This window comes from Monodon monoceros, unplaced genomic scaffold (genome assembly GCF_005190385.1).
Source record: "Monodon monoceros isolate NGI ecotype Baffin Bay Population unplaced genomic scaffold, NGI_Narwhal_1 Super_Scaffold_1, whole genome shotgun sequence".
NCBI lineage: Eukaryota > Metazoa > Chordata > Mammalia > Artiodactyla > Monodontidae > Monodon > Monodon monoceros.
This window is the reverse complement of record NW_021703765.1, coordinates 48,437,647-48,465,225: the sequence shown is the minus strand read 5'-3', so window position 1 is coordinate 48,465,225 and position 27,579 is coordinate 48,437,647. Positions and strand designations below refer to the sequence as shown.

At 50.4% G+C, this 27,579-nt stretch overlaps 1 protein-coding gene across 2 annotated transcripts in view; it reads left to right on the top strand.

The window, feature by feature from the left end:
• The window catches only part of CABLES1 (Cdk5 and Abl enzyme substrate 1), a 106,035-nt gene extending 79,213 nt beyond the window's left edge, over positions 1-26,822 (top strand). For both annotated transcript variants that reach the window (XM_029222161.1, XM_029222172.1), the window contains 6 exons: positions 3,465-3,561; positions 5,289-5,445; positions 6,532-6,635; positions 21,786-21,892; positions 23,192-23,399; positions 25,425-26,822. In XM_029222161.1, coding sequence (XP_029077994.1) covers positions 3,465-3,561; positions 5,289-5,445; positions 6,532-6,635; positions 21,786-21,892; positions 23,192-23,399; positions 25,425-25,565 — 814 coding nt within the window. In that variant the 3' untranslated portion in view covers positions 25,566-26,822. The remainder of the gene's footprint in view (positions 1-3,464; positions 3,562-5,288; positions 5,446-6,531; positions 6,636-21,785; positions 21,893-23,191; positions 23,400-25,424) is intronic.
• Positions 26,823-27,579: the final 757 nt, after the last annotated feature.

The following is a 27,579-nucleotide window of genomic DNA, read 5'->3' as shown; positions in this document are numbered from 1 at the left end:
TCCCACGGGGGAGGAGTGAAAAAGAAGAGTGTGGAGTGAAGGTGGCTGGTTTGGTTCTGCGAACTGGGATGTGTGCATCCAGTATCGAGGCGCCAGCTGGCAAAGGCAAAGGCAAAGCTGCCCCAGGGAAGCAGTGAGCCTGGGAGCAAACTGAGACAGATGCAAAGGGGCACGATGGAAAACCACCCACCTTCTGTGCTGTCTTTATGGACCAGCAAAGAGTCAGACTAGCTCCGTTCAGTAAGCACTTCTTTAAACATCTTCACACATCAGACACCAAGTAGACAGGATACAGACATGGATTGAGACTCTGTACCTGCCTGTAGCCAGCTCTCCATCCAGGAGCGCTCTTGTTTTTTAATCTGTATTTTGTATTGGAGCATATTTGTCTAGCAATATTGTATTAGTTTCAGGTGTACAGCAGGGTGATTCAGTTATACATATACATGTATCTATTCTTTTTCAACAGGAGCACTCTTAATAGGGGCCTATTTTAATACTCCTTATTTATTTTGGTCTTCTCATCCCATAAAGATGTTCCCTGCTTTTGTATTAGTTTCAGTCCTAAATAACATTCTCCATCTGGGTGAAGTGGAAACAAGGAGACAGTTCTTTGGGAGCTGGGAATTTGAGGCACGTGCTTGCTGGGTTAGGCTTTGGAAAAGCAGTAAGTCCGCAGAAGCACGCCGTGGGTCCTTTAACCAAAGGCCAGGCTCTGCTTCTTTGTACCAGCTCAGCCCCTGGTCTTCCGCCGTTGGGCCTCTCCATCCTTTCCCACCACTGCTATTTTTGCCTCCATGTCTTGTCGGGTTCTTGCTCTGAAGGCATTTCCCTTTTTAGCTGCCCTGGTGCAGTCATCGTCTCCATCCTTAATTGCTTGAGGAAGTCTTTTGAGAGCTGCCCTGATGGCTCATGTAGGAGGTGAGGCAGCTGGGCACGTGGTCTCTGGGTACCTGAGGTCCTGAGGTTCTGGTGGCCTTGCTGAGCCCTGCTCTGCTCCAGCCCACCTGGTCCTTCCAGTTTTGGATTTGAGGCCAATAACTGGAAAACAGGTCTCTCTGTTGGCATGGCATGTTCATAAAGTGATATGACTCACATCAGCCTGGACCTCAGAGCCCTCGGTGGGTGTGGCCCCAGCAGAGGAGGCCCCTGCGGGAGAACTCAGACACATCCCGAGAGCGCTTCTGTTGCTCAGAACATCTTAGGGGCTCTCGAGGGGGTGATTTGCACCTTCTAACGAAGTATTTGCAATTCTGTGGGTTACTGTCCTGTTCGGTACTGTCCTTAAGGGGTGAGTTTGACGTTTGGAATACCTGAAGTCATTTACAGTGAAATCTGGTCAGTTGAGGTGGGGAGACACTGATTCAACTAGTAAGTGTTCAAGGTTTTAAAAAATATTATAGGGCTTCCCTGGTGGCGCAGTGGTTGAGAGTCCGCCTGCCAATGCAGGGGACACGGGTTTGTGCCCCGGTCCGGGAAGATCCCACATGCCACGGAGCGGCTGGGCCCGTGAGCCATGGCCGCTGAGCCTGCGCGTCCGGAGCCTGTGCTCTGCAACGGGAGAGACCACAGCAGTGAGAGGCCTGCGTACCGCACAAAAGATAAATAAATAAATAAAATAAAAATATTATATATACGCACCCAAACACACATACATACACACGCACTGTATAGATACATGTAAAGTTTGAAGACTGGAATGGGTTGGTTGTTTTTTTTGTTGTTGTTGTTTTCTCCATGACGTTAGTGTTCATTCCAAAAGGGGTTCCAGAGAAATCCTAAGCTTGACACGACCTTGGCCTCCCAAGGAGACTACCTTAGAAAATATTGTGCTTACTAGATGCAGGTCTTGGGTGTTTCTTACGGAAACTAATCAGATAGGATTAGGGAGTCAGTTCACGCATGGGACACCCATAGACAAGGATGACTGCTCAACAAAGTGAGAGAATACTTTTTTTTTTCCTCCTTAGGAGCGGCCTCTCGTCTCTTCCCCACCTCTCACCCGGCTCCCTTTCTCTCTTTCCACGATTCCTTCACCTTTGGCCTGGAGAGTCTTGCCTTTACATTTTGTTTATTCTTGCTTAGGTTGTAGGAGACACCCCTGAATGGGGTGCCTCCCTCCAGCCCACACGGCAAGATGCTGCCAGCCTGGGGCGGGTTTGACTGATAAGCACCGTGTGGTAGAGCCAAGCTGGAAGAGAGAGCTTCCAAACGTAGCTGCAATTTGGAATCACCTGGGGAGCGTTTAAAACTCCTGCCACCCACGTCCAACTGAATCAGAATGAATGTCTGGGGATGGGAGCCAGACACAGTACAGGCATACCTTGTTTTGTTGTGCTTCACAGATACGGCGTTTTTGTGGGTTTTTTTTCACAAATTGAAGGTTTGTGGCAACCTTGCATTGTCAGATGATGGTGAGCATTTTTTAGCAATATTTTTTAATTAAGGCATGTACATTGTTTTTTTAGACATAATGCTATTTCACACTTAATGGACTACAGCATACTGTAAACATAACTTTTATAAGCACTGGGAGACCAAAAAATTCATGTGACTCGCTTTATCGCAATATTTGCATTATAGGGGTGATCTGGAACTGAACCCGCAGTATCTCTGAGCCTGTAGTTTGTCAAAGTTCCCAGGTGATTCTAGCATGCAGCGAAAGTCTGAGAACTGCCGTAAGCAGGGGGATTGTCCATGAAAATGTGAGCAGTTACCCCTGAGCAGAGGCACAGCCAGCCCGAGGCCACGTGCTGCACAAGATACAGTGTTAGATGCAAAACCGGTCTCTACAGCCCACTGTTAGGGTGACCTCGGTGAGCTGTCTGCCTGCTCTGGGTTCTTTTTTCTCATCTGTAAAATAGGATAATCATTGCAATGCCTGTCTGATAGGATGATTTTAAAGAATGAAATGGAGGATGTGTGAAAGTCTTTGTAAATTGTGAAGTGCTCTATAAATGCTTGCTGTTAACACCGGAGATTATTCTTTTATAGAAAGATAATCATTGTCTAAGTGGCCTGGCAAGGAAGCTGGGGTGACTATTGTGGCCTTAATTCCTTCGTTACTAGTAGTAAAGCTGAGAACTGTTTAGGGTAAGAATTTCTTTCTCCCATCTAATAAGGGGGTTGCAGGGAGACCTGGTCTCCCCCTGGCTTCCAGTTAGCCGACCAGCTAAGAGCCAATGGCCTTGCCGAGCGGGAAGGGACATCGGTAATCCATTGGCTTCTGAGCCCGACTCTCGTCTTCAGGCTCTCTGTTCAATCGGATTTCGTTTATTTCAAAGTGGGTAGAACTACCTACCCACAGAGTGTCGCTGAGAAGGAGGGACAAAGAGGGGGTCTCATCCGGCAGGGCTCTCTGTCATTTTTGCGAGTGTGACTGTAGTGTCCCGTCAGGAGACATCTCCGTGGCTCCTTTGGGTGCAAACAGAACCATTTTTATCCTTGGCTTGTCCCCCCTCCAGGGATTTGAAATTGGATGGAGGGAGACAGTCAGCAGGAGCGGTGAGCCTGAAAGAGATCATTGGCCTGGAAGGCGTGGAGCTGGGTGCTGACGGGAAGGTAAGGCTGCCTGGCTTCCAGGCCACCAGTTTGTTTGACAGACACCACAAGGGTCAGGAAGCAGAGGCTGTGTGATGGACCACGAGCTGCGCTCGTGCTGGTTAACCCGATGTGAGACACGTTTCTGGGTGTGTGACGCCAGCCTGTCCCCGATCCCAGGTGTGCACATGGGTTAAATAGCAACACAGCTATTTCGCCACTAATGCTGGTCCTGACCAGTTCAGTCACCCGCTCTTATCCTCAGGGGATATGTTCCAAGACCCCCCGTGGATGCCTAAAACCTTGGGTGGTACAGAACCCTATGTATACCATATTTTCCCCTATACATGCATACCAATAAGAAAGTTTAATTTATAAATTAGGCACAGTAAGAGAATATCCGAATTGCCAGCATCACTACTTTTGTGCTTTGGGGCCACTATTAAGTGAAATAAGGGTCACTTGAACACAAGCCCTGTGATACCATGATAGTCAATCTGATAACCGAGATGGCTACTCAGTGACTAAGGGATGGGATCAGCTGGACAGAGGGATGATTCACATCCCGGGCAGGACGGTGCTAGATTTCATTATACTACTCTGAATGGCGCACAATGTAAAGCTCATGAATTGTCTATTTCTGGAATTTTCCATTTAATATTTTTGGACCATGAGTAATTGAAATTGTGGGTAAGGCGAGACTACTTTATCACACACACACACACACACACACACACACACGCGTGAGTGCACACAGGTGCATGTTCCAGGATGGAGTGGCGGGTGGTTTGAACATGCATTGATGGTGGTGACGGCAGGCAGCAATCCCACTACTAGACAGTGTTTTTTGCTACCCATGGTCCTGAGAGGCTAAGAGTCCCTCGGCCTGAGAGAGTGACCATCGAGCAGGGGGCTGTCACATCCCACTTTCATCCACAATTCACTGAGCTGCTAGGTTGAAGTCTAAGGAGGGAAGGTTGAAATATGAACTTGACCTTTTTGTGCCGGATGCAGGCAGTCTTTGTAAACACTCCCAAAGCCTGTTTATGGAGATGACGCAAGTGTGTCTTTGGGGAAGTGGTCCAGTGTAGCTTGCTTGTAGGTAAAGCTGCTGGGGCAGCAAACGACCTACCCGTCACCCCTCCCGCAGAACAGCTGGTCACCCCAGCGCCCAGATGACATTGGCCTTGAGCTCACGTGTCGGGGTGTATGAGCCATGTTTCTCCAAGTGGGTGAAAAGAAAAACACGTGTTGCCTCTTCATTCCTGAAGGTTGAGTGTTCACAGAGGAAGGAGGGAGGATGAAGTGAGATGAGCATCATAGACACAGCATCTGCCAGAGGAACATGGGAGGGCACAGCCCCTTATCCGAGACTCTTGGGACCCGATATTCTAGAATTCTGCACTTGGTGGATTAGAAAAAGTACCACGATGTATGCCTCTTGTGTTAGACAACGTCCTAGCAGCTTCCGCGATAGTACCTTGTTATCAGACACACTAATATCTCTGCCCCATAACATGAATATTCACGCCAAGTGGGATAAATTAAAGCTACAGATGGCCTCTAGTCAGTCCAGTTTAGGTTTTGGCACAAACGAGTGCCAAAACAAATTTCATTTTTCGGACCTTGGATTTTAGAATTGCAGCGATGAGAATATGGACGTGAACTTGGCGTGGCAACGCAGCTTGGTCAGAACGCAAACACTGCCCGGGGTTAATCACTGGCCCGTTTTTGTCTTCACCTTTTAGACTGTTTCTTATACCCAGTTTCTGTTACCCACGAACGCCTTTGGAGCGCGGAGAAACACCTTAGACTCCATGTCCGCCTTCTCCCAGCTCCGTACCCTGAGCCACCGCAGCCTCTCCATCGGCCGGGCGAGCAGCACCCAGGGGAGCCTCGACGCAGGTAAGCTGGGGCCTGGCTGGTCTGGGTAGCTTGCAGCAGGAGGTGCCTTGGTGGACAGTGTGGCTTGGGTCTCCCTGTGCACATCGGAAGACAGGTGCCCTGGAGCGTGAGCTCATCCTGCAGGTGACAGGACTTTTGGGCAAGCCGATTTCGGGCCAGGCAGGCTCACAACCTGCCGAGGGGCGAGCTCTTTAACGAGAGGCCTCAGTCGCCAGCCCCTGAGCTCCCACGAGGAGACATGCCCAGGCCGCCTTGCAGAGATGGCTAGACTCCCCAGCTTCTCTCCACCACTCTGCTGCTCATCTCTCCAAGTACCTGGTTCTTGCCTACATTCTCCTAGTCCTCAGGTTTGGCCTTTCTTCAAGTAACTGGGCCATAAACGTACCATCAGGCGTGAGAACTTCCTCTGTGATTCTCACAGCGGGTGAGCTTACTCGGCTGCTGGCGGAAGACTTGGATGCTTCCAGCTTGGCCTGTACAAGCCTTTGTGAGGTCCGCACAGGCAGAAAAATGCTTTATGAGGCGGGATTATTTCCACTGTCAGAGAAATTCCAGGTGAACACGGAGCTCCTTAGGCCTGTCCAGGTGCTGAGTTCAGAAGCACTGTACTGACGTGCCACCCCTGGTCACTGACGGCTGTTTGCACTGGTGGCTGCTCTGGTTTGCGTTCATTCAGACCACATAGCCTGTCTGGAGCCATTCACACCAAACGTGCTTCTCACGTGCAATAACGCAGGTTTAGAAAATGAGCCTTTTCCGTGCCACGTTTTATAATCTGTGAGTGTTCACGGCATCTTTCATGCTCGTGAGGCTCTGTGCTCTCCCGGGTCAGGGAGATTAACACATAATTGTTTTTAATGGAAAAAATGGCAGAGAGTGTGAAGCGTTTGGTGAACCCCCTGCCGGGGCATACACTTCACTGGCGTGCAGAGACGCCTACTGACGGTCAGAGCGAGCAATGTGACTCTGAGCTCAGTGACCTGAAGCCACCCTTTCTTCAGTGTAACTTTGTACCACGCGTTCACCCGGCTACTTCTGCTTCAGGACGTCCCGGGCCCTAGTCATCATTTTGCGTGTGATCCTCAGGTAGCGACCTGGGAGAGTTTATGGACTATGACCCGAATCTCCTGGACGACCCCCAGTGGCCTTGCGGCAAGCACAAACGAGTTCTGATCTTTCCTTCGTACATGGTGAGTGGCGGTGGCGGGGTGGCAGGGGAGCTGACCCCCTCAGCCTCCTCGGAGAACTTGGGGGTCCCGTGCTCATCCTAATGGCCAGTGGCTCTTCCTGGGGTTGGGGGCTTGTTCAGACGCTGCTCTGCCTGGTTCTTCTCGAGGACCTCCCCCACCCCCCGCCGCGTGCGGGTCACTCACGGAAGGACCAGCATCACATCCAGGGTTCTTCCGGCCGCCTGGCCCAGGTACAGCACTTCAGAGGGCTTGAGAAGGCTGGATTGCCGGCAGCTGTGAAAGCTGCCAGCTCAGGCTGCAGCTTCACCTCTGAGGGTACATGTGTCCATGGACCCCGCTAGGTAGGGCATCACCAATCATGCCCATCGCCAGCAGCGCTGAGTTCAAGTTCAGCTGTTTGGAGTCCCTCGGTGACCGTAGGCCTCTGCACACCCTCTGAGCAAACATTTGGCACTGGGTTCTGGATGACAGAATCATCTCCTGGGAAAGGGAAAGTAGGACAGTGTGGGTGCTAAATGCAAAACCTTTCCTTGCTGTTTTTATCTCACGGGCTCTTCCTCTTTTTCCCTTTGTGTAATTTGGTTTCTGCTTTTGGCAGACCACCGTTTCCCACCGCTCTGGCCGCTGTTTGTCCAGACACCAGTGGGGTCTGACAGGGTCCTGTGTACTTTCACTGGGCAGACTTGTCCTGACTTGGATGTGGGCAGAGCCTGGGCTGCTATGGGGTTGTGGGAGCCGGGCTTTTAGAGAAACCCACCGCGCCAGGCCTGCCACGCACACCATCAGGTAGAGGGCACTGACCCAGGATGTCCCCACCGCCCGCCTGCCAGGCCCGGAGGGGCGAGCGCGGCTGAAAACGTCCTGCTCTGGTTCCCTTGCTCCTCCCCTGCCGGCGGATGTCAGAAGCCCTGGCTCCAGGAGTGAGCAGGGGGTCCTTTTTCTGTTCTAGGCTCCTGCAAAGACCAGAGTGGGACCCCACCCCATGCACTAACTCTAAGATTAGCACTCTCAGCGGTGAGACGCCCCCCGCCCCCGCCCCCACTCCCCAGCTTCTCTTCTCACGGAGCATCTGGCAAGTAGCTGACGTCAGAGAAACACCAGGCAGAACTCAGGCCCTCACTGCTCACTTTCAATGTATATCCTCTTGTAATTGAGCAGATAGCTCAGAGATCATTCTAAAATGCCACACTGAGGGACTTCCCTGGTGGTCCAGTGGCTCAGAATCCGCCTTCCAATGCAGGGGACGCGGGTTCGATCCCTGGTCTGGGAACGAAGATCCCACATGCCGCGGGGCACCTGAGCCTGCGCTCCAGCAACTAATGAGCCCGTGTACCGCAACTACAGAGCCCATGAGCTCTGGAGCCCGTGCACCACAATTAGAGAGAAGCCTGCGCGCCGGAATGAAAGATCCTGCGTGCCACAACTAAGACCCGACGCGGCCAAAATTAAAATAAATAAATAAATATTTTAGGGGCTTCCCTGGTGGCACAGTGGTTAAGAGTCCGCCTGGCAATGCATGGGACATGGGTTCGAGCCCTGGTCCGGGAAGATCCCACATGCGGCGGGGCAACTAAGCCCGTGCGCCACAACTACTGAGCCTGCGTTCTAGAGCCCGCGAGCCACAACTACTGAAGCCCATGTGCCTAGAGTCCATGCTCCGCAACAAGAGAAGCCACTGCAATGAGAAGCCCGCGCACCGCAACGAAGAGTAGACCCCGCTCGCCGCAACTAGAGAAAGCCCGCACGCAGCAACGGAGACCCAATGCAGCCAAAAATAAATAAATTAATTAATTAAATATCATTTAAAAATAATAATAATAAATAAGTAAATAAATATTTTAAAACATAAAATAAAATGCCACATTGAATCAGAATGAATTGCCAAAGGCATTTTGTTTAAAATTGCCCTGTCTCCTCTCTCTCCTGTCCTTATTCTCCAACTCCTAACACAGAAAGCAAAACCAGAGCCTTATAGAGTTATTTTTTTTCTACCTGTGACCTGTTAGATTGTTTACTTCTTTCTAAAAACGAGGGCTTATCCGTATCAGCTGGCCCATAATAAGTGTCCGATAAATGACCAGAATCCTTACCCTGATGTCATGGAGGGAGCAGCTGAAAGTTCGTGACTTGTGTAACAGTAAGGGTTCTTCATGTTGTTCACTGCTTTATTTATTAAAGTTCACTTTATTAAGTAACTTGGGCAGGAAACTGTGGCTCGGGGAGTCTGAGTGAGGCTGTCAGAGTTGACAGACAGGAAGTGAGGGGCTGAGGCTAGAACCCTGGGCTTAACACTCTTCCTACTGTGCCTCTGAATCCACGTCCCTCAGTGGCAGAACCCCCCTCAGGGTAAAACGTGAAGATGATTCTCTGGGCCAACAGTTTAACAGATTTCTAGGTAACCAAGAGAATAAGAAGGTGCACTGTTTTTGATTGGCGTTGGGGTTTGGAGGGGAGCTCTTCTGTAGTCATGTTACGTCTGGTGATAACATTGACCTCTCCTTTTATAGGCCTGGTGTCTGGCTGGTGTGGCTCTGATTTTTTTTTTTTCTTTAAATGATTTAATTGTGAGCTTCGAGGTTCTGGGCTGTAGTCTACATGTGCACACCTGTGCAGACGGATCATTCCCCCGCTCCACCAGACAGTGCGCTAGATGACCTGCCAGGTCAGTGTGTGTGTCCTACCCTCCTCGTTTTATGGTCCCAAGTGGGTCGTTTTTCAGTTCACTACATTGAATCTGTAGCCTGTGCTTCTTGTAACCATCCATTTTTTAGAGAATGAAATTGCTCATGAACTGCATTTGCCTGGTCAGCTTCATAAGACCTACATCTCCTTCTGCTCTGGCCACAGATATTGGTACTTTGATAAAACGTGGGCTGTCCACTTTTCAGCACTGACATGCATGTCATGGTTACAAACTGCCTCAGACTGGCTTCCAGGAGACTTCCTCTCTAGAAGCAGACGTGGCTTCCGGGGCTGTTTCACATGCATTTTGGCACTGAACTTGCAAGAGCAAGAGTAGGGGGTTTGGCTTTGGTTTGCTTGCTTTATTTTGTGTGTTGGGTACTAGGTATAGAATTTGTCCATCTAACCAGTATTGACTGAGGCCCTACTATGTGCCAGGCGAGGTGCTTCCTTATACAGTGGAGGACAAACCAGCCACCGACCCTATTCTCCTCGACCTTAGAGTGAGTGGAGAAGTCAGACAGCAAACAGGACACAAGTCACTGTAGTGAGGAGGGTAAGGAAGGAATCATCTTAGAAAAGTGGTGAAGAATGACAGGGAGGGTTAGGGGTTGGAGGTGGGCCTCAAGGAAGGCTCCCCTGAAGACATGCAAAAGTGAACGCTGAGGGGAGAGAGGCCTGCCAGGCCTTGGGGGAATGGCCCCATGTGCAAGAGCCTGAAGTGTGCAAGAGGTTGATCTTGTGTAAAATGGATATTTTTAACAGTAACAGTCACTGCCCTTTATACACACACACGCGCGCACGCGCGCACACACACACACACACACACAGAAGTCAATAGAATGACGATCCTGACAAATTCTCTGTGCTAACTTGACCCCGTGCTCAGGGAGCTGCACTTGTCAGTAGGCGCCGGCTACTCAGGTGGACAGAGGGAGCTACAGGGTTATCTAATCCAGGTTGTTAAAGGCCCTCTTTGAGGGTCTGGGGCACATCTTGGCCTGTAGGTGGGTAGGAAGAGCTGACACAGTGACACAGCTTGGAGCGTTCCTGCTGTGGGGTGAACCCTCATGGTTGGCAGGGCTCCCCCTGCAGGCGGACTCAGCCCTGTGAGAAGCCTGTGCAGCCCCGCTCCTTCCTCCCCCTCCCCGGCTCCCTGCTGTGGAAGTTGGGGAAGGGAACCAGCAAGTCCCTCACAGGCTGACTGACTGAGCAGCGCCACACACCTCCCTAAATATCAACCTCCAAGGCCTCTGGGGTCCTGCTGCCATATGCCTGTCCCCGCGAGGCCCCCAGGGCAGTTTAAGTTTGGCCAGCCAAGCAGAGGACCAGATCTGAGAATGAGGGGCTGTTGTCCTGGGTTTTGGGGTATCCTATACCTGTGGAATTTCAGGGTCTGAGGTGTTGGTGTGGCCTCTACAGAATCAAGCAAGCTTTACAGTGATGAGCTATAGTCCTTCTACCCCATCAAATCCTGCAGCAGCCTTTTTTTTTTTTAAGATTTTTTTGGTGTGGACCAATTTTTTTTTTAAGTCTTTATTGAATTTGTTACAATATTGCTTCTGCTTTATATTTTGGTTTTATGGCCGGGAGGCATGTGAGATCTTAGCTCCCCAACCAGGGATCGAACCCACACCCCCTGCATTGGAAGGCGAAGTCTTAACCACTGGACCACCAGGCAAGTCCTGCCATTTTTTTCTCTTTTCATATTAAGGTATAACATAGCTAATCAAACGTACCAATTTTAAGTGTATAGTTCCATGAATTTTGTATCCTCCACTTGGACCAAAATGTAGGACACTTCTATCCCCTTAGAAAGCTCCCTCCTTTCAATCGTGTTCTGCTTCATACCCCCTCCCAGCAAAGGCAACTACTGCTCTGACTTTTGTCACCAAAGATTGGTTTTGCCTCTACTGGAACTTCATATGAACGGAATTGTGTACTGTGTTTTTTTTAATCCATCTTCATTCACACAACTTAATATCTGTAAGATTCACTCATGTTGCATGTGTCAGTAGTTTTTTGGGTTTTTTTTAATTGCTGAGTGGGATTCCATTGTATGGATATACCATCATTTATTTACCCGTTCTCCTATTGATGGACATTTGCGTTGTTTCCAACTTAGGGATATTATGAATATTGCTGCTATGAACATTCACATACAAGTCTTTTTGTGGATATACATTTTCATTTCTCTTGGATAAATACCTAGGAGCGGGCTTTCTGAGTCAGTGGAGGTGATGTTTACCAGCCAGGATGTAGTTGAAGGTATATTTTCGTTCATGTTTGTTCTCAGTAGAAGATAAAAAGGCCAGTCATTGCCACTGCTGGGATGTGCCTTATAGTGGGAGGGTTCCAGAGCTGAACATTCCCCTGAGGCTCAGAAAGAAGGCTGTTATTTACAGAGTTTAAGTGGAACCCTTTGAAACTGACCTTGCATTTGTAGTTACAGTTGTATTTTTTAACTTTGATCCAAGCAAGTCACTCCCAGTATTAGCCATTGTGAAAGGGCAAAGGAGAGGTTTGAATGAAAAAAAAAAGAAATCCTGGTGCAGATGTGGAAATCAAATTGCAGCTGCCCCCGTGGTTTTGGCCTTACGGTTTCTAGAAGGTGACCATGAAACATGAAAGTACATCGAGCCTCCTGGCTACATGCAGGTTCTTGTAGGGCCTGAGTTTCATATGGTTTCTCAATGCAGTGAGGGGGGCCAGAGGCCTCCCACTAGAACCGGTGCTTCCTGCCCTGTGCCTCCTGGCCTATAATTAAAGTTTCACTAGAGAGCGGTTATTTATCATTAGAACCTGGCAGCCGAAGTCGGTAGTGGTTTTTCCCCCCTTATGGGTGTGGAGAGCAATTAAGAGGAGAAAATAAGAGAACTGACTGAGATAATGCCAACAAAATTAACGTTCTGTGAAGGGATTTCTGGACCCTTTTCCTTTCTCAGGAAGAAAGCCCTCTCGAACTGTATTGACAACAGAAAGAAAGCCGACTCACGACCTTTGTGATATCTATAGGTATCTCAATCTCGAGAGGATGTCTCTTGGATTGATCTCCGTGATACAGTGCCTATTCTTTTATTTACTTAATATTACAATCTAAGGACTCATAGAAAAGCCCCTCCTTCCGTTTCAGCATCTCCCCAGGGCTGTGGGAATATATCTTAGAACTTAATTTTTCAGCACAGTATGAGATGCTGAGCAGGAGGGAATAGAAGACAGTAAAGGAAGATTAATCCAGGCTTCCGTGAGATTGGATTCTGCTTTCCCTCCATTCTTTTCCACTGAAAGCTGTCTGGTTGACGTGGGCACTTACTTACCTGTCTGCAGGTGGATTTATTGAGACGCTAAAGCAGCTTGAGCCCAGGGGCCCCTCCCTCGCAAGGCTCTTTCCAGGCCCCCAGGTTTCCAGATGCCTGAAGCTTATTCAGTTCGGGAGACCCTCTTTAAGAAAAGTAGCTCAGCGTTACAGAAACACCATTGCTGGGCCTCTCTGGAGATTCAAAGGGGCCCTGGAACTTCCCTGCCAGGCGCCTGCACAAACGCTGAGCAGTGGGGCTTTGAGACCTGCCGGCTTTTGATGTAAGTGTAAAAATAAAATGCCTTATTGCATCGTGGTGGGTTTTGTTTTCTGTTTGGGGTTTGGGTTTTGGGATTTGGGCTTTTTTTTGGTATCGGTTTTATTAGATGAAATTCACATATCATACAATTCACCTCTTTTAAAGTGTACAATTCAGTGGTTTTTAGTATATTCACAAAATTGTGCAACCATTACCACAGTCAATTTCAGGACATTTTCGTCATCCTCAAAAAGAGGCCCCCATACCCTTAAGCACCCGCCCATCCTGTAAGCCCTAGGCAACCACCAGTGTACTTTCTGTCTCTATAGACTTGCCTATTGTGGACATTTCATGAAGATGGAATCATACACTATATGGTCTTTTGCGTCTGGCCTCTTTCATTTAGCGTAATGGTTTCAAGGTTTATCCACGTGGTAGCATGCATCAGTATTGTGGGGGTCTTTTAATCTTTTTTTTCTTGTAAAAATAATATGAAACAAAACTTTGCTTTCCATTTCAACCAAGAGGTAGCATCTGCTCCCTTTCTCTGTATTTGTCTCAAATTTTTGATTATCACTTTGTGGTTTTTAACATGACACTGCACACGCAGTTCATCAGCTCGTGCTCTGAGACCACCCTTTAAGAAGCATGCATTTAAAAGTGCATCTAAATACTATCTGGGTGTGTGTGACCTCAGGGCCACGTCCACCCACTGTTATCTCAGGTGGGTGGAAACACTACTCCAGAAGTTTCTGTAGTACCAGGGAAACACTCGACACGTGTCTGAAACCGTGAACGTGCTTTGCACACCTGGCCAGTCCACATGGTGTAATCCTGACACAAACGCAGCTTTCCCTGTGTGCCCCTCCTCGATTTGCAAGCCGTCTCATTTCAGTGAGAGGACCTGAAGAGCTGCTCGCCTAAGGGAAGGGGCACAGGTTAGACCCAGGATCCTGTGTTTGGAATCCGATGGGTAGAAATAGCAACAAATGCAGCCCCAGGCCGAGTGGCCTGTGCGCTCATCCCGTAGTTTCCTTGTGATTTACAGCCCTCTCAGGAAAAAGGGATAAACATAGAACAGCCGAAACGCCCAGCTGTGTGTGGTGAGATAGATTTCATCAAGGGCCGCGGCTCTGCTTTCCTTAGCGAGCAGGTCAAGTGTGCTTTCCGGTGCCCAGCTGGGCTCGGAGCCCCGTCGATGTCAGGCAAGTGCAGTGGAGGCTGGCTGTTGGCACCGGAAAGAGCTGCAGACATCACTGCCCTGTATCCTCCGTTTCACAGGCCAGGTAAGCGAGGCTTAGAGAGGCCGCACACCTGCCCTGAGCTCCCTGCTGCCTCCTGGGTTTCAGGTAGCCCTGCCGCTGGAACCTGGCTCCTCTGGAATGTTCCTGCCCCCCATGGGCCCCTCTGACCCAGAGGGGAGCATCAGCAGAGTCGACAGCAAGCTCACATCAGTTCAGAGCTGCTCTAAGAGTCCCTAGGGAGATGTGAGCCCTGGAGGTGGGGACGAAAGGAAGGAGAGCCTTACCAGGCCCCGAGTGGAAGCACCTTTTATGTTGTTTCTGTGGGAATCAGACCATCAACCTGTCAGCTCTGAGGCCCTCGTTCTCCTTCAGCACTGTTACTAGGGTGCACGCACCCCCAGCGCACACCTGCTGCCTCCCACCCTCTCCTGTTGCACCCTAACCCCACCCTGGGAGGCCTTCCCTTTAGGGCATCCTGGTGGTGCCCTGGGCCAGAATGGGGCCCAAGGTCAGCTCTGTGGAGGCTCCCTCCCTTCTCTCACGATGAGTCCAAGCCTTCATCTGTTTTGGTAAAAAGCAAAGGGTGTCTCGGCGGCGCAGTAGACTCTTCCAGCTGGAGAACTAGGTTGTGGTCTTACTGTCGTTTCCTGTTATCTCAGAAGGGATGTGTGGCATCAGCCCCCATGCTGGGCCTTTCCTAACTCTGCCTGCCTCTCTGGCGGGGCAGGCCGGGCAGGGCTCCTTTCTGAATTGCATCTCCTGGACCTTCTGCGTTTCGTTCGAATGGTCTCCTGCTCCCAGCTGACCTTCCTTCTTCTTTCTGCAGCTGTGCACGCACAGCTTCCCCGTAGCCAGGCAGCTGCGAGAAAGTGCATTTAAGTGATCTCTCGCTCCACCCCACCCTGCGAATCACAGGCGCCAGGGATGGAGCTGCCCATCCCTCACGCAGCTGGGCCCAGCTGTTGGCCACTGCTGGGGCCGCAAGGACCCCTGCACTTGGCAAATCCTGTGGCCTGGAATTTAGTGGCACTGAGCACAGTGGTCACCCGGTCTGTACCAGACCAGTAGGGGACCACAGCCCATTTATTAGCACTTTGCTTCATAGGGACGCACGCGCACTGGCAAAACCCAGCCATTGTGAGTCTTTGTAAAGCGTGCAGTTAGATTGATAGGGGACCTGGAACAAGGCATGGGCCTCCCGTTTCATTCATTCTCTCTCAAGCCAGAACGAATGGGTGGCTGGGGGCCCACTGTAACCCGCGCCTGCAGCTCAGCCTCCCAGTACTACCGCCTCAGCTCACCCTCCGTCACTGGAAAGAGGACGACTGTCTCTCGGGGTTGGGGAGGGAGGGAGGTCCAGCCTCTAAAGGATGTCGTAAGGCTCCCTCAAGACAGATAGGACCATGCAGAGGAGTCGTGGCTGCTATGTTCCAGAAAGTGTTTCCTAGAGGGAACCAGAGCTGACGACAGTGAGGACTGTCATCCCTCTGGAATCTACCTGAAGGGTCGTCCTGGCCTCAGGGCTTTTCTTCCCATACTTGGCGCCTGGCCGATCTGAAGCAGCAGGCTCCAGGTGCAGCGTGCGTGCAAGGCCCTGTCTGAGCAAGGGCCTGGGGGCAGATTGTCGATTTGGGGGCCACCCATTCAGCCACCCTGATCACGTGCCCCGAGCAGCTGAGCACAAGCAGCCCGTACGTCTGGTGCCCTGCAGCCATCATCATAAAGCACGTGACAGAGAAGCCGGATGAAGAAACGGAGGCACAGAGAGTTTAGGCCGCCTGCACTAGTGCCCAGATGCTGAGTGGTCGAGCTGGGGTTTAAACCCAGGCATCTGGCTCCAGAGTCTGGATCCTCCCCACTGAGCTGCAGCTCAGAGAAGCAGAGATGAGAGCAAGAGTGAGCCAGAGCCATCTGGAGGTGGCGGAGGTGGGGGCAGAAGAGACGTGCTCCCTCAGACCAAGGTCAAGACCAGAACCTGCTGCCTGGGGCAGAGCGGGGCCTCACAGGCAGGGGCGACGCTGCATCCAGCCTGGGATGGAGGGCTGAGATCAGAGTACAGCGAGGCTGCACAGCAGCTCCATCACAAGCGACACCACTGCTGTGGGTGGAGTTGTGTCCCCCAAGAAGATTGGCTCAAGTCCTAACTCCAGTATCTGAGGATGTGACCTTATTTGGCAACGGGGTGTTTGCAGAGGTAAATTAGTTAAGATGAGGTCGTACTGGAGCAAGGTGGGCCCTAGCCCAGTAGGACTGGTGTCCTTCTAAGAAGACAGAGACACAGAGAGAAGATGGCCATGTGAACGCAGACACGGAGAGAACACCGTGTGGAGGCAGGGATTGGAATGATGCATATGCAAGCCAAGGACCACCTGGGACTACCAGAGGCTGGGAAGAAGCAAGGGAGAGTTTCAGAGAGACCGTGGCCCTGCTGATACCTTGATCTTGGATTTCCAGCATACAGAACTGTGAGACAATAAATTTCTGTTGTTTAAGACGTGAAGTCTATGGTACTTTGTTACAGCAGCCACTGGACACTGATACAACCACTTTTGTGTTCTGAGGCACTCAGACTGACATCCGAGATTTACTACCATCCTCCTGCCGTCTTGAATCTTTGCAGCATTTCTTTGCCCCAGAAGCCAACCTACCTCACACCCCAAAATATATGTAAGCAAGTGAACTAGAATGACTATTATTGGGCACCTGCCTCAGGTCCAGGCATAGCAAGCCTTCAGCAGTCAGCACGCACAGCCTCTTTCCCCGGATGCCCTTGGATTTCCTGACGCTGCAAACCCCTAGGAATGCGGGCCCAGCTGGCTTGTGTCCGTCCTGTACCTTCCCCAGTGGAGCCACCCTCCCTCTGCCACACCACCCTGGAGGACAGGGCTGCTGGCTACTTGGAGGTCAGGAAATGGGGGGCCTTGACAGAAAGATGGAAGTTTGCAGAGACCCTCTCACCCCCAAAATGTACTATATCTAGTTGAGGAAAGAGAGTAGCCAGGTGATGGCCAAATAGATCAGTAAATGGAGGATCAGACTGCCAGCCAGTCTTCTGCCCCGTGCGGGGAGCAGTCACCAGGACATGGCCCTGTGGCTGGAAACCCCGCACAGAAGGCTTCACAGGGTGCCACCTCTGTACCTCCAGGTGGCAGAGCTGGGGTTCAGAGGAATTCTGCCACTTAGAACATGAACTTGAGGGCTTGGCCACGTGCAGCCCTCGCTGGGGGCCAGGTGCTGAGCCAAGGGTCTCATAGCATCAGCTCACTGGCCCTCCTTCTACACCCCTCTCCAGGGTCCAGCATGGAAACAAATATAGCTATCCACTCCTCCTGCTGCCAGGAAAAGTAGGTCCCAGCTCCGTATCCCAAGAGCTAGGATGAGGCTACTCATAAAAATAAGAGTCTCTCCTGCAAGGTCTGGACTTGGGGGTGGCCGGAGCCCCCCTTGCCCCACCTCCAGGGCTGCAAGCTGAGCTGGGTTGTTGGTGCTCACGGGGCCCTTCTAAAGCTAGGACTGGTCAGGAAGTGGCGTGGGAGGACCCCAGTGCTGCGGTGAACTGATGACATCGGTGCCTTTAGGGGAAGCAGAGCTCTGCCCTATCCCACATCCCCCCAGTAAGGTCCTGTTACAGTAGCAGTAAATGCCGTCAGTGAAAACAGCGTATGCGTCAGTTATGGTTCAGTTATGAAACACAGCATCCACTCGAGCTAGTTTAAGAAGAAAGGCATTTTCTTCCAGGGTACCAAAGAGCTTATAGAGTCACTGGGGAGGCTGACGAAACAGCCTAAGTTGGGGTTTCCGGAATGATCCCAAAACCATACTGCAGAACCAGGTCACTAGGGGAATCTGCACTGGCTGTCAGCTCTGGATGTGACAGTATTGCCACCTCCATGGTCAGGAAGCTGCCACTGCTGCTGGATCCAGACCCATGCCCTACTGTGGTCTACACCCGCAAAATGGAAACTGGGACTCTAGGGCTCCTGTGGCGACTCTTCTTGGTAGCAGAAACAACAGAAGCCCAGCCTCTGCTTCGGCTCTGCTTTCTGACACCAGCGCATGGGATAGGAAGAACTGGAATCGTATTTGGAATCCTAGCTGCAAAGGAGTCGGGGAGTACAGCAAGGCATCCCAGAAGGGGGTTGGATATCCAAGCCATAGTGTATAGTGAAGCTGAATCACTGGGGTTTAGGGAAGATGATCCTACAGAAGTGGCGTTGCAGCCTAGGCAAGGAGGATCTGATTCTCATAAAAATCACCTGGGCAATATCACGGTGCAGAGAGCAGGACACCCCCCTCAGACACTGGCTCAGTGGGACTGAAGCGGAACTTGTTTGCTGCTGTCTCCCTGTTGTCCTCTTGATAAAATTCTTCAGTGTCCTTTAGGTACATCGTGTTCTCTGTTTGATCTTTGAGATAAACCTCTGAAGCAGCCCATCAGGTATTCTTACCTTGTGCAGAGAAGAGGAAGGTGAGGCTCAGCTCGGGGAGGTTAAGCCACTTTTTGCAAGTTAGGCCTGACTCGCTGGAGATGGAACTGCCAACCACTGTCCCCAACCCTTTCCACCTGCCAGCCTCTTGGAGCTACTCCCTGCTGCTACTAACTCGTGCTCTTTCAGTCTGATTAAGAGCAGGAAAGCAGTGTGCCCTACCTCAGTGGGGGCAAGCCCCTTCACCTCTCTGACCCTCTGTTTCCTCCTCTGTACGGTGAGGTGGCTGAAAGGCACTCTTCTGACAGTGGGAGCCTTCTTTCAAGAGAAGCGTTGCGTGTATCTACATCTAAGACAGAAACCAGCAGGGCCGCTGTGGTTGCCACATGGAGGGATCCAGACACCTCCCGCACAACCCCACCTCCTCCAGCCCCTGGAATATCCTTGCTGGGGGCTCACCCAGCTTTGGCCCCCAGCAAAAGCTGGCAACTCTTCGCTTGAACCTGCTCACATCATTGCAAGCCTAGCAACGGTCGTCTGCAGAGGAAGAGCAGAAGGGGCTCTCTGGGAGGTCAGGATGTGGGGAGGGGTGGGAGAAAGGGGGAGGGGCACTGGCTATTTAGGAGACAGAAAACTTGGCTGATTGGCTGATGGGCCCAGCTTGAGGTAAGTGTGTTCGATGGGGTACCCCGTTCTGCTGCCTGTTTCCTAAATGAAAACTCTTACATCCCGTTCAGCCCAGAGGAGACGTTTGTTTGAGATGACAGGCGCGTCTTGGAGGGCTGCCACAGGGAAGGCGTCCACTCTCCTGGACCTTGGTAGTAAGTGGCTTCCATAAAATGTGTGCACCCCGCTCCCATTGCCCAGCAGAGCAGCACCGCCCATGCGTGTGTGCGAGCACGTGTCCACGTGTGCTCCACGGCTGGTTGCTACTTCCCGGCTCTTCACCGGCACGTCGCCGGGACACATGGCAGCTACCAGATGGGTGTGTCCTGGGTCAGCTGAGGGACAGCCTTCCTGATTGGGCTGGAAAGACCACAGCTCCGAGGCGGAAGTCATGGCATTGCACCCACCAAGTCCACCTCCACCCAGAAGTGGAAAAGCTCTGAACAAGCTTGGTGGAATCGTGTGCGTTAGTAGGACTGTGGTTTGCCTTTCTTGGCCAGAGAAGCAAAGAAGGTGCCACCGAGATCCGTGTGAATTTGGACGTGCAGGCTCTTTGCCTGCTCTTGGTTATAAAAGTGACACCAGAGACATTCCACGTGCCTGTTCTGAAGCCACGTCCAAGCAAACGTCTTCTGAATGGGGGTGTTCACAGAAAGCCACTAACTTCTGTTAGAGCTGCTAAGGAGACCTTGGACGTGTGTTCTGGAAAAGGCCAGGCACTCGCCCGAGAAGAGGCTGGCAGTAGCTGTCCACGGGAACCGGCCTTCTCATCACAGTGTGTGGTTTCTTCTTTCTCTGGCTTTGCCTGACAAAGGCTACTGCCCGTAACCAGCCAGGAGAGGCATCCCACGTTGTTGCAGCCCTTGGAAAGTATGTTCCTGAGGAGGTGGGGTAGGATTACTCTGGTGACATCCAGCCAGAGTGAGTTGTTTTTTTTTTTAATTTGGAGTATAGTTGATTTACAACGTTGTATTAGTGTCACGTGTACAGCAAAGAGAATCAGTTATGTATATACATATATCCACTCTTTTTTTTATTTTCCTGTATAGGCCATTACAGAGTATTGAGTAGAGTTCCCTGTGCTATACAGCAGGTCTATTTTATATATATAGTAGTGTGTATATGTCAATCCCAGTCTCCCAATTTATCCCTCCCCACCAGACTGAGTTTAATTCAGAGTTAATAGTGTAAGGCACAGAGAAGCAAGGGAGATCAGGGTATGCAGAGAGAGCTCGAAGGAGCCGGTCTTTCAGGATGGATGGAATTGGGAAGGGCAAGGGGAGGAGGAGGAACTCAGGGTTCATGGGACTGTTGATAATAGCCAACATTATATACCTACAATGGAATATTATCCAGCCTTAGAAAGGGAGGGAATTCTAAAACGTGCTACAACATGGATAAACCTTGAGGACATTATGCGCGGTGAAAGAAGCCAGACACAGAAGGACAAATACTGTGTGATTCCACTTCTATGAGGAGTAGTCAAATTCAGAGAGACAGAAAGTAGAATGGTGGTTTCCAGGAGGAGCTGGGGGGAGAGAATGGGGAGTTAGCGTTTAATCGGGACAGAGTTTCAGATTTGCAAGATGACAACAGTTCTAGAGGTGGATGGTGGTAATGGTTGTACGATATGGTGAATGTACTTAATGCCACTGAACTGCACACTTAAAAACAGTAAAAATGGACTTCCCTGGTGGCGCAGTGGTTAAGAATCTGCCTGCCAAAGCAGGGGACACGGGGTAGAGCCCTGGTCCAGGAAGATCCCACATGCCGTGGAGCAACTAAGCCCGTGCGCCACAACTCCTGAGCCTGTGCTCTAGAGCCCGCGAGCCACGACTGCTGAAGCCCACACGCCTACAGCCTGCGCTCTGCAACAAGAGAAGCCACCGATGAGAAGCCCACGCAACGCAACGAAGAGTAGTCCCGGTTCGCCACAACTAGAGAAAGCCTGCACGCAGCAACAAAGACCCAACACAGCCAAAAATAAATAAATTAATTAATTATTTTTTTAAAAAGGTAAAAATGGTCAATTTTATGTCATGGGTATTTTCCCACAATTAAAAAAATAAAAAACCAGTAGCCAACATTTATTGAGCACTTGCTGTATACCAAGCACCGCACAGAGCACTTGTGACGTAGTTCTCCAAATAGCCGTATGAGGTAGGCGCCGTTGCTGTTTGCATTTTACAGATGTGGAATCTGAAGTTTGGGGTCATTAAATAAATACACCTCTCACAGCCAGATGACTTATGATGGTCGTGAGGATTGTACCCAGATCTGCGAGGGTCCAGATATCACACCCTGTGAACAACAGGCTGAAACACGGGCACTAAGAGGCACAGACTCCTGACGATTTCTAAGTGTTGCCCTGCTGATGGACGGGGTTTGGCTTCCATCCACCTGCAGAGGCCCTGCCTGTCAGGCTCCTTCCTCCAGCAGAGCCCTTGAGGTGGCCCTCATCTGAGTTCCCTGTTGCTGGTGGTGCAGGGTGTTAGAAGTTGGCTCTAACTTGCACATGATCATACCCATGACCAGCATTTTAAGGAGTGAGCCGTGTCGCCCCATCTGTTTCAGACCACGGTGATCGACTACGTGAAGCCCTCGGATCTCAAGAAGGACATGAATGAGACCTTCAAGGAGAAGTTTCCTCACATTAAGTTAACACTCAGCAAAATAAGGAGGTACGTGGGGATGAACGCCCACCTGAACTTTCCCCCAGGCCCCTCTCCCAGCACGCACGGAGCTCGTGCTTTGTACGGTGGGTCTTCTGTTGTTCTGGGGAAGTGAAACATGGTCACATTCAGCTAAAAGAGGCTCGTCCGGTGCTTGCTGACCCGTGCCTAGATGTGAGTGAGTCAAGGCAGGCAGGACAGAGACGGAGCCCTTGACACAAGCTGACAAGGATCTGGAGTGCGGTTCCTTATGAAAGAATCATTTCATACTATCTGTGGCTTACAGTTCAGTAAGATTTATGTTATGGAAAACTGAGAATAGGAAACATTCAGTTCCCTGTGTTCTCAAATACAGGCAAAACAGAACAGAATTGGTAGCAGAGGGTTTGAGATAACTCTTTACCCACACCCGTCTGCCCCGAGGTGACAGCCAAGCCCTCCATGTAAGCAGTCAGCAAAACGGCCAAAGCAAACTCAGGCCCAGATTTCCCCTGCAGCTAATTGGGTCGACCTTGCGGTGACCCACATCTTCCGGCCCAGTAATCGAGAGGACTGGCCCTGCTGGGCTGGAGAGAAGCTGACTTGTGTTGTGTCTGTGTGCCAGGACAGCAAGATTTCAGGGCGCGCGCGCGCGCGTGCGTGTGTGTGTGTGTGTGTGTGTGTGTGTGTAGTAATGGAGGCTAGGCTATACACATAGTGTTGGAACACGTGCCAGCATTCATACATTTATGTATGAATGTAATTCATACATAAATGTAATTTAGGATTATGCCCAATCCTGATTTGATTCTCGCACGTTCCTAGCCAAAGAGGTGAGAAAAATTAAGTATTCATATTTTGTCTGTTGGTCGGGCAGCTTTCCTAAGTAGGCTGGTTGCTGTACGCTTAGTCTAACCCCTCTTCGGCCATAGTTAGTGGCCATAAGCGCTCTTCGGCAGAGCTGATGCCAAGCACCTAATTTATCTGAGTAACTGTCTCTCTGGAATGACCTTAGTTTCCCTCTGTCACTGTGGGCGGCTCTACTCCTAGCTTCCGGACCCTCAGCTATCCACTTGGGCTCAACGTGGTCCCATCTGGACGTGGTCTGTGCAGCTCGACCAACAGAGAAGGGTTCGAAGTCCCAGCGACTTAAGTCTGTTGGCCACATGTGACGTAACTTTCTCACTCATAGGGATTTAATCCCATTCCACGTCGCCCTTCTGGAAATGAAAGAGAAAATGCTTTCAAGACAGGGTAGTCTTTTTCTTTGGGGTCACCCGAAACTCCAAGTTCTGATAAGACTCTTCTCTCCCTCCCGTCTTTTTCTAGCCTGAAGCGAGAGATGCGGAAGCTTGCCCAGGAGGACTGTGGCCTTGAGGAGCCCACGGTGGCCATGGCATTTGTCTACTTTGAGAAGCTCGCCCTCAAGGGAAAGCTAAACAAACACAACCGGAAGCTTTGTGCCGGGGCGTGCGTGCTCTTAGCAGCCAAAATTGGAAGCGACCTCAAAAAACATGAAGTCAAGCATTTAATTGACGTAAGTGGGCTGAATTCTGATTGGCTGGTTTGGGGGGGGGCGGGGCACGCACTCCAGGCCAGCGTTGGTCTCAGCAGAGCCTGGTTGGTGACCCAGCCCGGGAGACTTCTGAGCCTTAGTACCAGCTAAGGGACCAGGGCAATGAGGTTGGCCCTTCTACAGCAGATGTCAGACCCCACATCTCGGGCTGTCTTAGAACAGAGGGATAGGCCACTTTGATGAGACTGAAGATCCCCAGTATTGGGTCTGGCCATAAAATACACTTTCAGGCCCCATGAGGATGAGCTTATTCTCCAAGCCACAGAAGCCACTGTAATAGCCAGGGGTCTTGCGGGTGGTGTGACCTGCAGAACATCCATCAGACACACCTTGGCTTCCTGTGGCCTCGGCTGCTTACTTTTTTGGGGAAGGGCGTGGGCTTGACTGAGTGGTATCTCCTTCCTTTTAAAATAGAGCCCCTTAGGGTTCCCTGGTTGTCCAGTGGTTAAGACTCTATGCTCCCAATGCAGGGGCCCCAAGTTCAATCCCTGGTCAGGGAACCAGATCACACATGCCGCAACTAAAGACCCGTGTAGCCAAATAAATAAATAAATAAATAATTTTTAAAAATAAAAATTAAAGTAGAGCCCCTTTAAAGCAAGGAAACACTGATCTTCTTGGACAGATACAAGAATGCCTGTTTTTAAAATTCAGTGTATTCTGGGAATTCCCTGGCAGTCCAGTGGTTAGGACTCCGTGCTTTCACTGCCAAGGGCCTGGGCTCAATCCCTGGTCGGGGAACTAAGATCCCACAAGTTGCGTGGCGCAGACAAAAAAAAAAAATCAGTGTATTCATAGAAAATTTGAGATACAATAAAGCCAACCGATCAGGAGATTCATCAGAATTTCCTACCTTTTTAAGGCTGAATAATGTTCCACTGCATGTATACACCACATTTTGTTTATCCATTCATCCATCCATGGAAGAAATGGTACAGAATCATCTAATTTGTGTAATAAACACTTTTAGGACCATGGTTTGGATACCAAATCTGAGCTGAGAATCAATAGGTTTACGTAGATAATAGCTGAACTAATGAATCTTTACAAGTGTGCTGTTACACACATTTCATAGTTGAGAAATATATCATCCAGCAATGCTGATGGTACCAATGCAGAATATAAGGGTAACATCTGACAGGCCATTTGCAGTAGCGATTAACTGAACGCAAGATCCCGACCCAGTTATAATCTGAAAGTAGTCGCCGACTACTCTGGTGTTGAGATTTTTTTTTTTTTTTAATTAAGCCAAAAGCTAAGTTTAAGCCAAAGCAGAATGTACTTTAGCAAAAATGAGGCCTTCCCTACCCACCCTCACCCTGATTGTTCTCCATTCCTACTCCGGCAGCAGCTGGACCAAGAGGCAGTGCAGGAGGGGAGCCCCTGGGCGTGGGCTCAGCCCAGTCAGATCCACACAAGCCATGTAATGCTCTGAAAGTGAGGCAGCCTCGCCAGCACTTGGTCCTCGAGCATAAAATGCAAGGATCAAACTACACATTACCAGCTCCCCCAATCCTAAACCTCCCACGTGGATATTGTTGTTATAGATGATTTGCTATGGTTTTAGTCTTACCTCTAAGCTTGAATAACCTAGTTGTAACAGGTACAGTTTGGGTCTCAGCTGAGTCTGAATCTCAGCATTTCAGTTTGCTGCCCTTAACCTCTTGACCCCGTTTACCCATCCGTAAAATGGAGATAAATGTAACACTGATCATGTAGGATTATCAAGAGATGTAATGAAGTCACGGGTTGTATCTCAGGCTCCTGGCAGACTGTGGGTCCTCAGGGAGGTAGGAGTCCTTTTCCATCAGGACTGAGAGCAGGAAACACAGCTGATGCCTCCGTTTCTTCCTCCACAGTCTTGCCCATAACGGGTTTCTCTGTAAACACTCTCTGGCTGATGGATACAGAGGTTACACGTGGAGAAAACCTAGGATTTTTATTTCAAAGCTAAAAGGCTTTTGGTTTCCTTTATTTCTGTTGCAGAAGCTGGAGGAGAAGTTCCGGCTGAATAGACGAGAACTGATTGCCTTTGAGTTCCCGGTGTTGGTGGCCTTGGAATTTGCCCTTCATCTGCCGGAGCACGAAGTCATGCCCCACTACAGACGCCTGGTCCAGAGCTCCTAGCACAGGCCTCCTAGGAGGGCCGGGACCACTTCCCCTGAGCTCACTGGGGCAGCGTGTACTACTGGAAATGCAAAAATAGAACTCAACACAGCAAACTTTTCTCCACTCGACATGTTTTTGTGTAGAAGCAGTACCAGAAACTTTTCAGGGAGTCTTCCATCTGGCCAGCTGAGATGGGCTGTGAACCGTTTACTGCTCAGCCAGGAAGGGGAGACCCGAGAAGAAGATGGCTCTCCCAGCTCTCCACTCACCAGATTTCCTAGCTGGCCTCACCAGACTTCCTCGCGACCACACGCAGACCTGGCAGGCGTGGTCCAGGGCCTTCTCTCCAGCCCTGTTCCAACTCGGAGTGCAAAGTTCTAGAGCAGATTGGGGAAGAGAATTTGCAGAAGTTGGGAGAAAGCTTCTAAAAGATACCCTCAGTGTGTCAAAAGAGCGTGCCAATCTATTTTTGTATCCGCTGTTGGAAGTGCACTTTCCTCTGGAGCGTGTGGCTGAGTGTGAGAGTGTGTTTGAGAGATGTCACATCAGGCCTCCACCCGCAAAGCCAGCCCCACCCTCTGCAGAACAGACCTCAGCCTGGGGTCAGGAGCCAGGCTGACCCTCGGCAATTATTTCTACATAATCTCTGGATAACAGTCACTCTGTCCGTACCAGGTGGACATCTTCTGCCCTTAGAAAATGACATTGTTTCTGTTACTGCTCCTACCACCAATGGGACAAAGAAGACAAGCTCTCACTCGGATGGGCTGCGTGGAAAGGTGTGGCATGTGACGTTCTGTACCGTTCCGCCATCACGTCCTGCGTGTACACGAACCTGCACACTTTCCCCACTGTGGAGCTGGTGGGGTTGGGATCCGTGGTGTGTATTCCTGTGCTCTATGTTAGAGTGCATCACAGGCACATTTATTGTGCTACCTGTCTATCTACCTATCTATATAAAGTGTTTTATAAAATCCACATTAGGGGTAAGACGCATGATTGGTGTTTTGAGGCTTTTGACGGTTGGGACAAACTGCATCGAGCTGAGGCTGAGTCAATCGAAGAGGCAACAGCTCTTAGCATCACCATGTCCCCAGGGCTGTTACTGCAGGGTTTTCGTTGCTACTTGTACCGATTCACTGGGACAACCTGTATGGAGGCACCTCATCACCCTGTCCCCTCGTAGCTGCAGGAGAGAGGTGCCCACTGTGGTTCACCGGACGGAAGGAAGCCTGTGGCCCTGTAAAGAGAGAATTAAAATATTTTATTGTTTCTATACCCACGTATGTGTATGTGTAGACGTGTGAAGTCTCACCAGTCACCCTCGCCCTGCATTATAGTTCATCTGCCACCATCCCCGCCTCGATCTCACACACAGATTCGGAGCTTTGCAATCACCCCAGAGAAGGGGCGACGGGGTACCGGGCTTCAGTCAGCAGAGCTTGAAAGAATCTGACAGTCACAGGTTGGAGGAATTCAAGGAGTGGCCAGGGGGAGAGCAAACAGGACCCAGAGGAACAGAGTTTAGTCATAAATATTTTGCTAACAAATCTCCTTAGCTGGATTCAGTTGTGAGATGATTTTGTTGAGGGGTATGATGAACGCGATCTCTTGGGCTTGATAGATTAATTACTATTTCTGGGACACCTACTGTTTATGAGGCAAATTGGGAAAGAAACAGGAAGTGTTCAGAATGTCTCCATCACCTGAATATAACCCGCCCTTGACCTTCCTCAGCTGGTGTCTGTCACCTGCTTCTCCCTGATGAGCCCCCTGGTTCCCAGCCCACTCAGCTCCCCGGTGAGGGCCTGGTGGGTGGAAAGCCTCTCAGAGATGCGAGGCCACTGGCATCTAGAAATTGTAGCTCCCCGCCACCCATCTGCCTTGAGTCTCCCGCCAAGCTCAGGGGATATCCAATAGGTGACAGGGGCCACCGGCCCAGATGTGCGGAGGGCAATACCCTGCGTCCTGCCTGTGTCTTAAAAACAGGCTCAGGTTCTTGGGTTTGGGGCAGTTTGGTTTGGGGCATTTA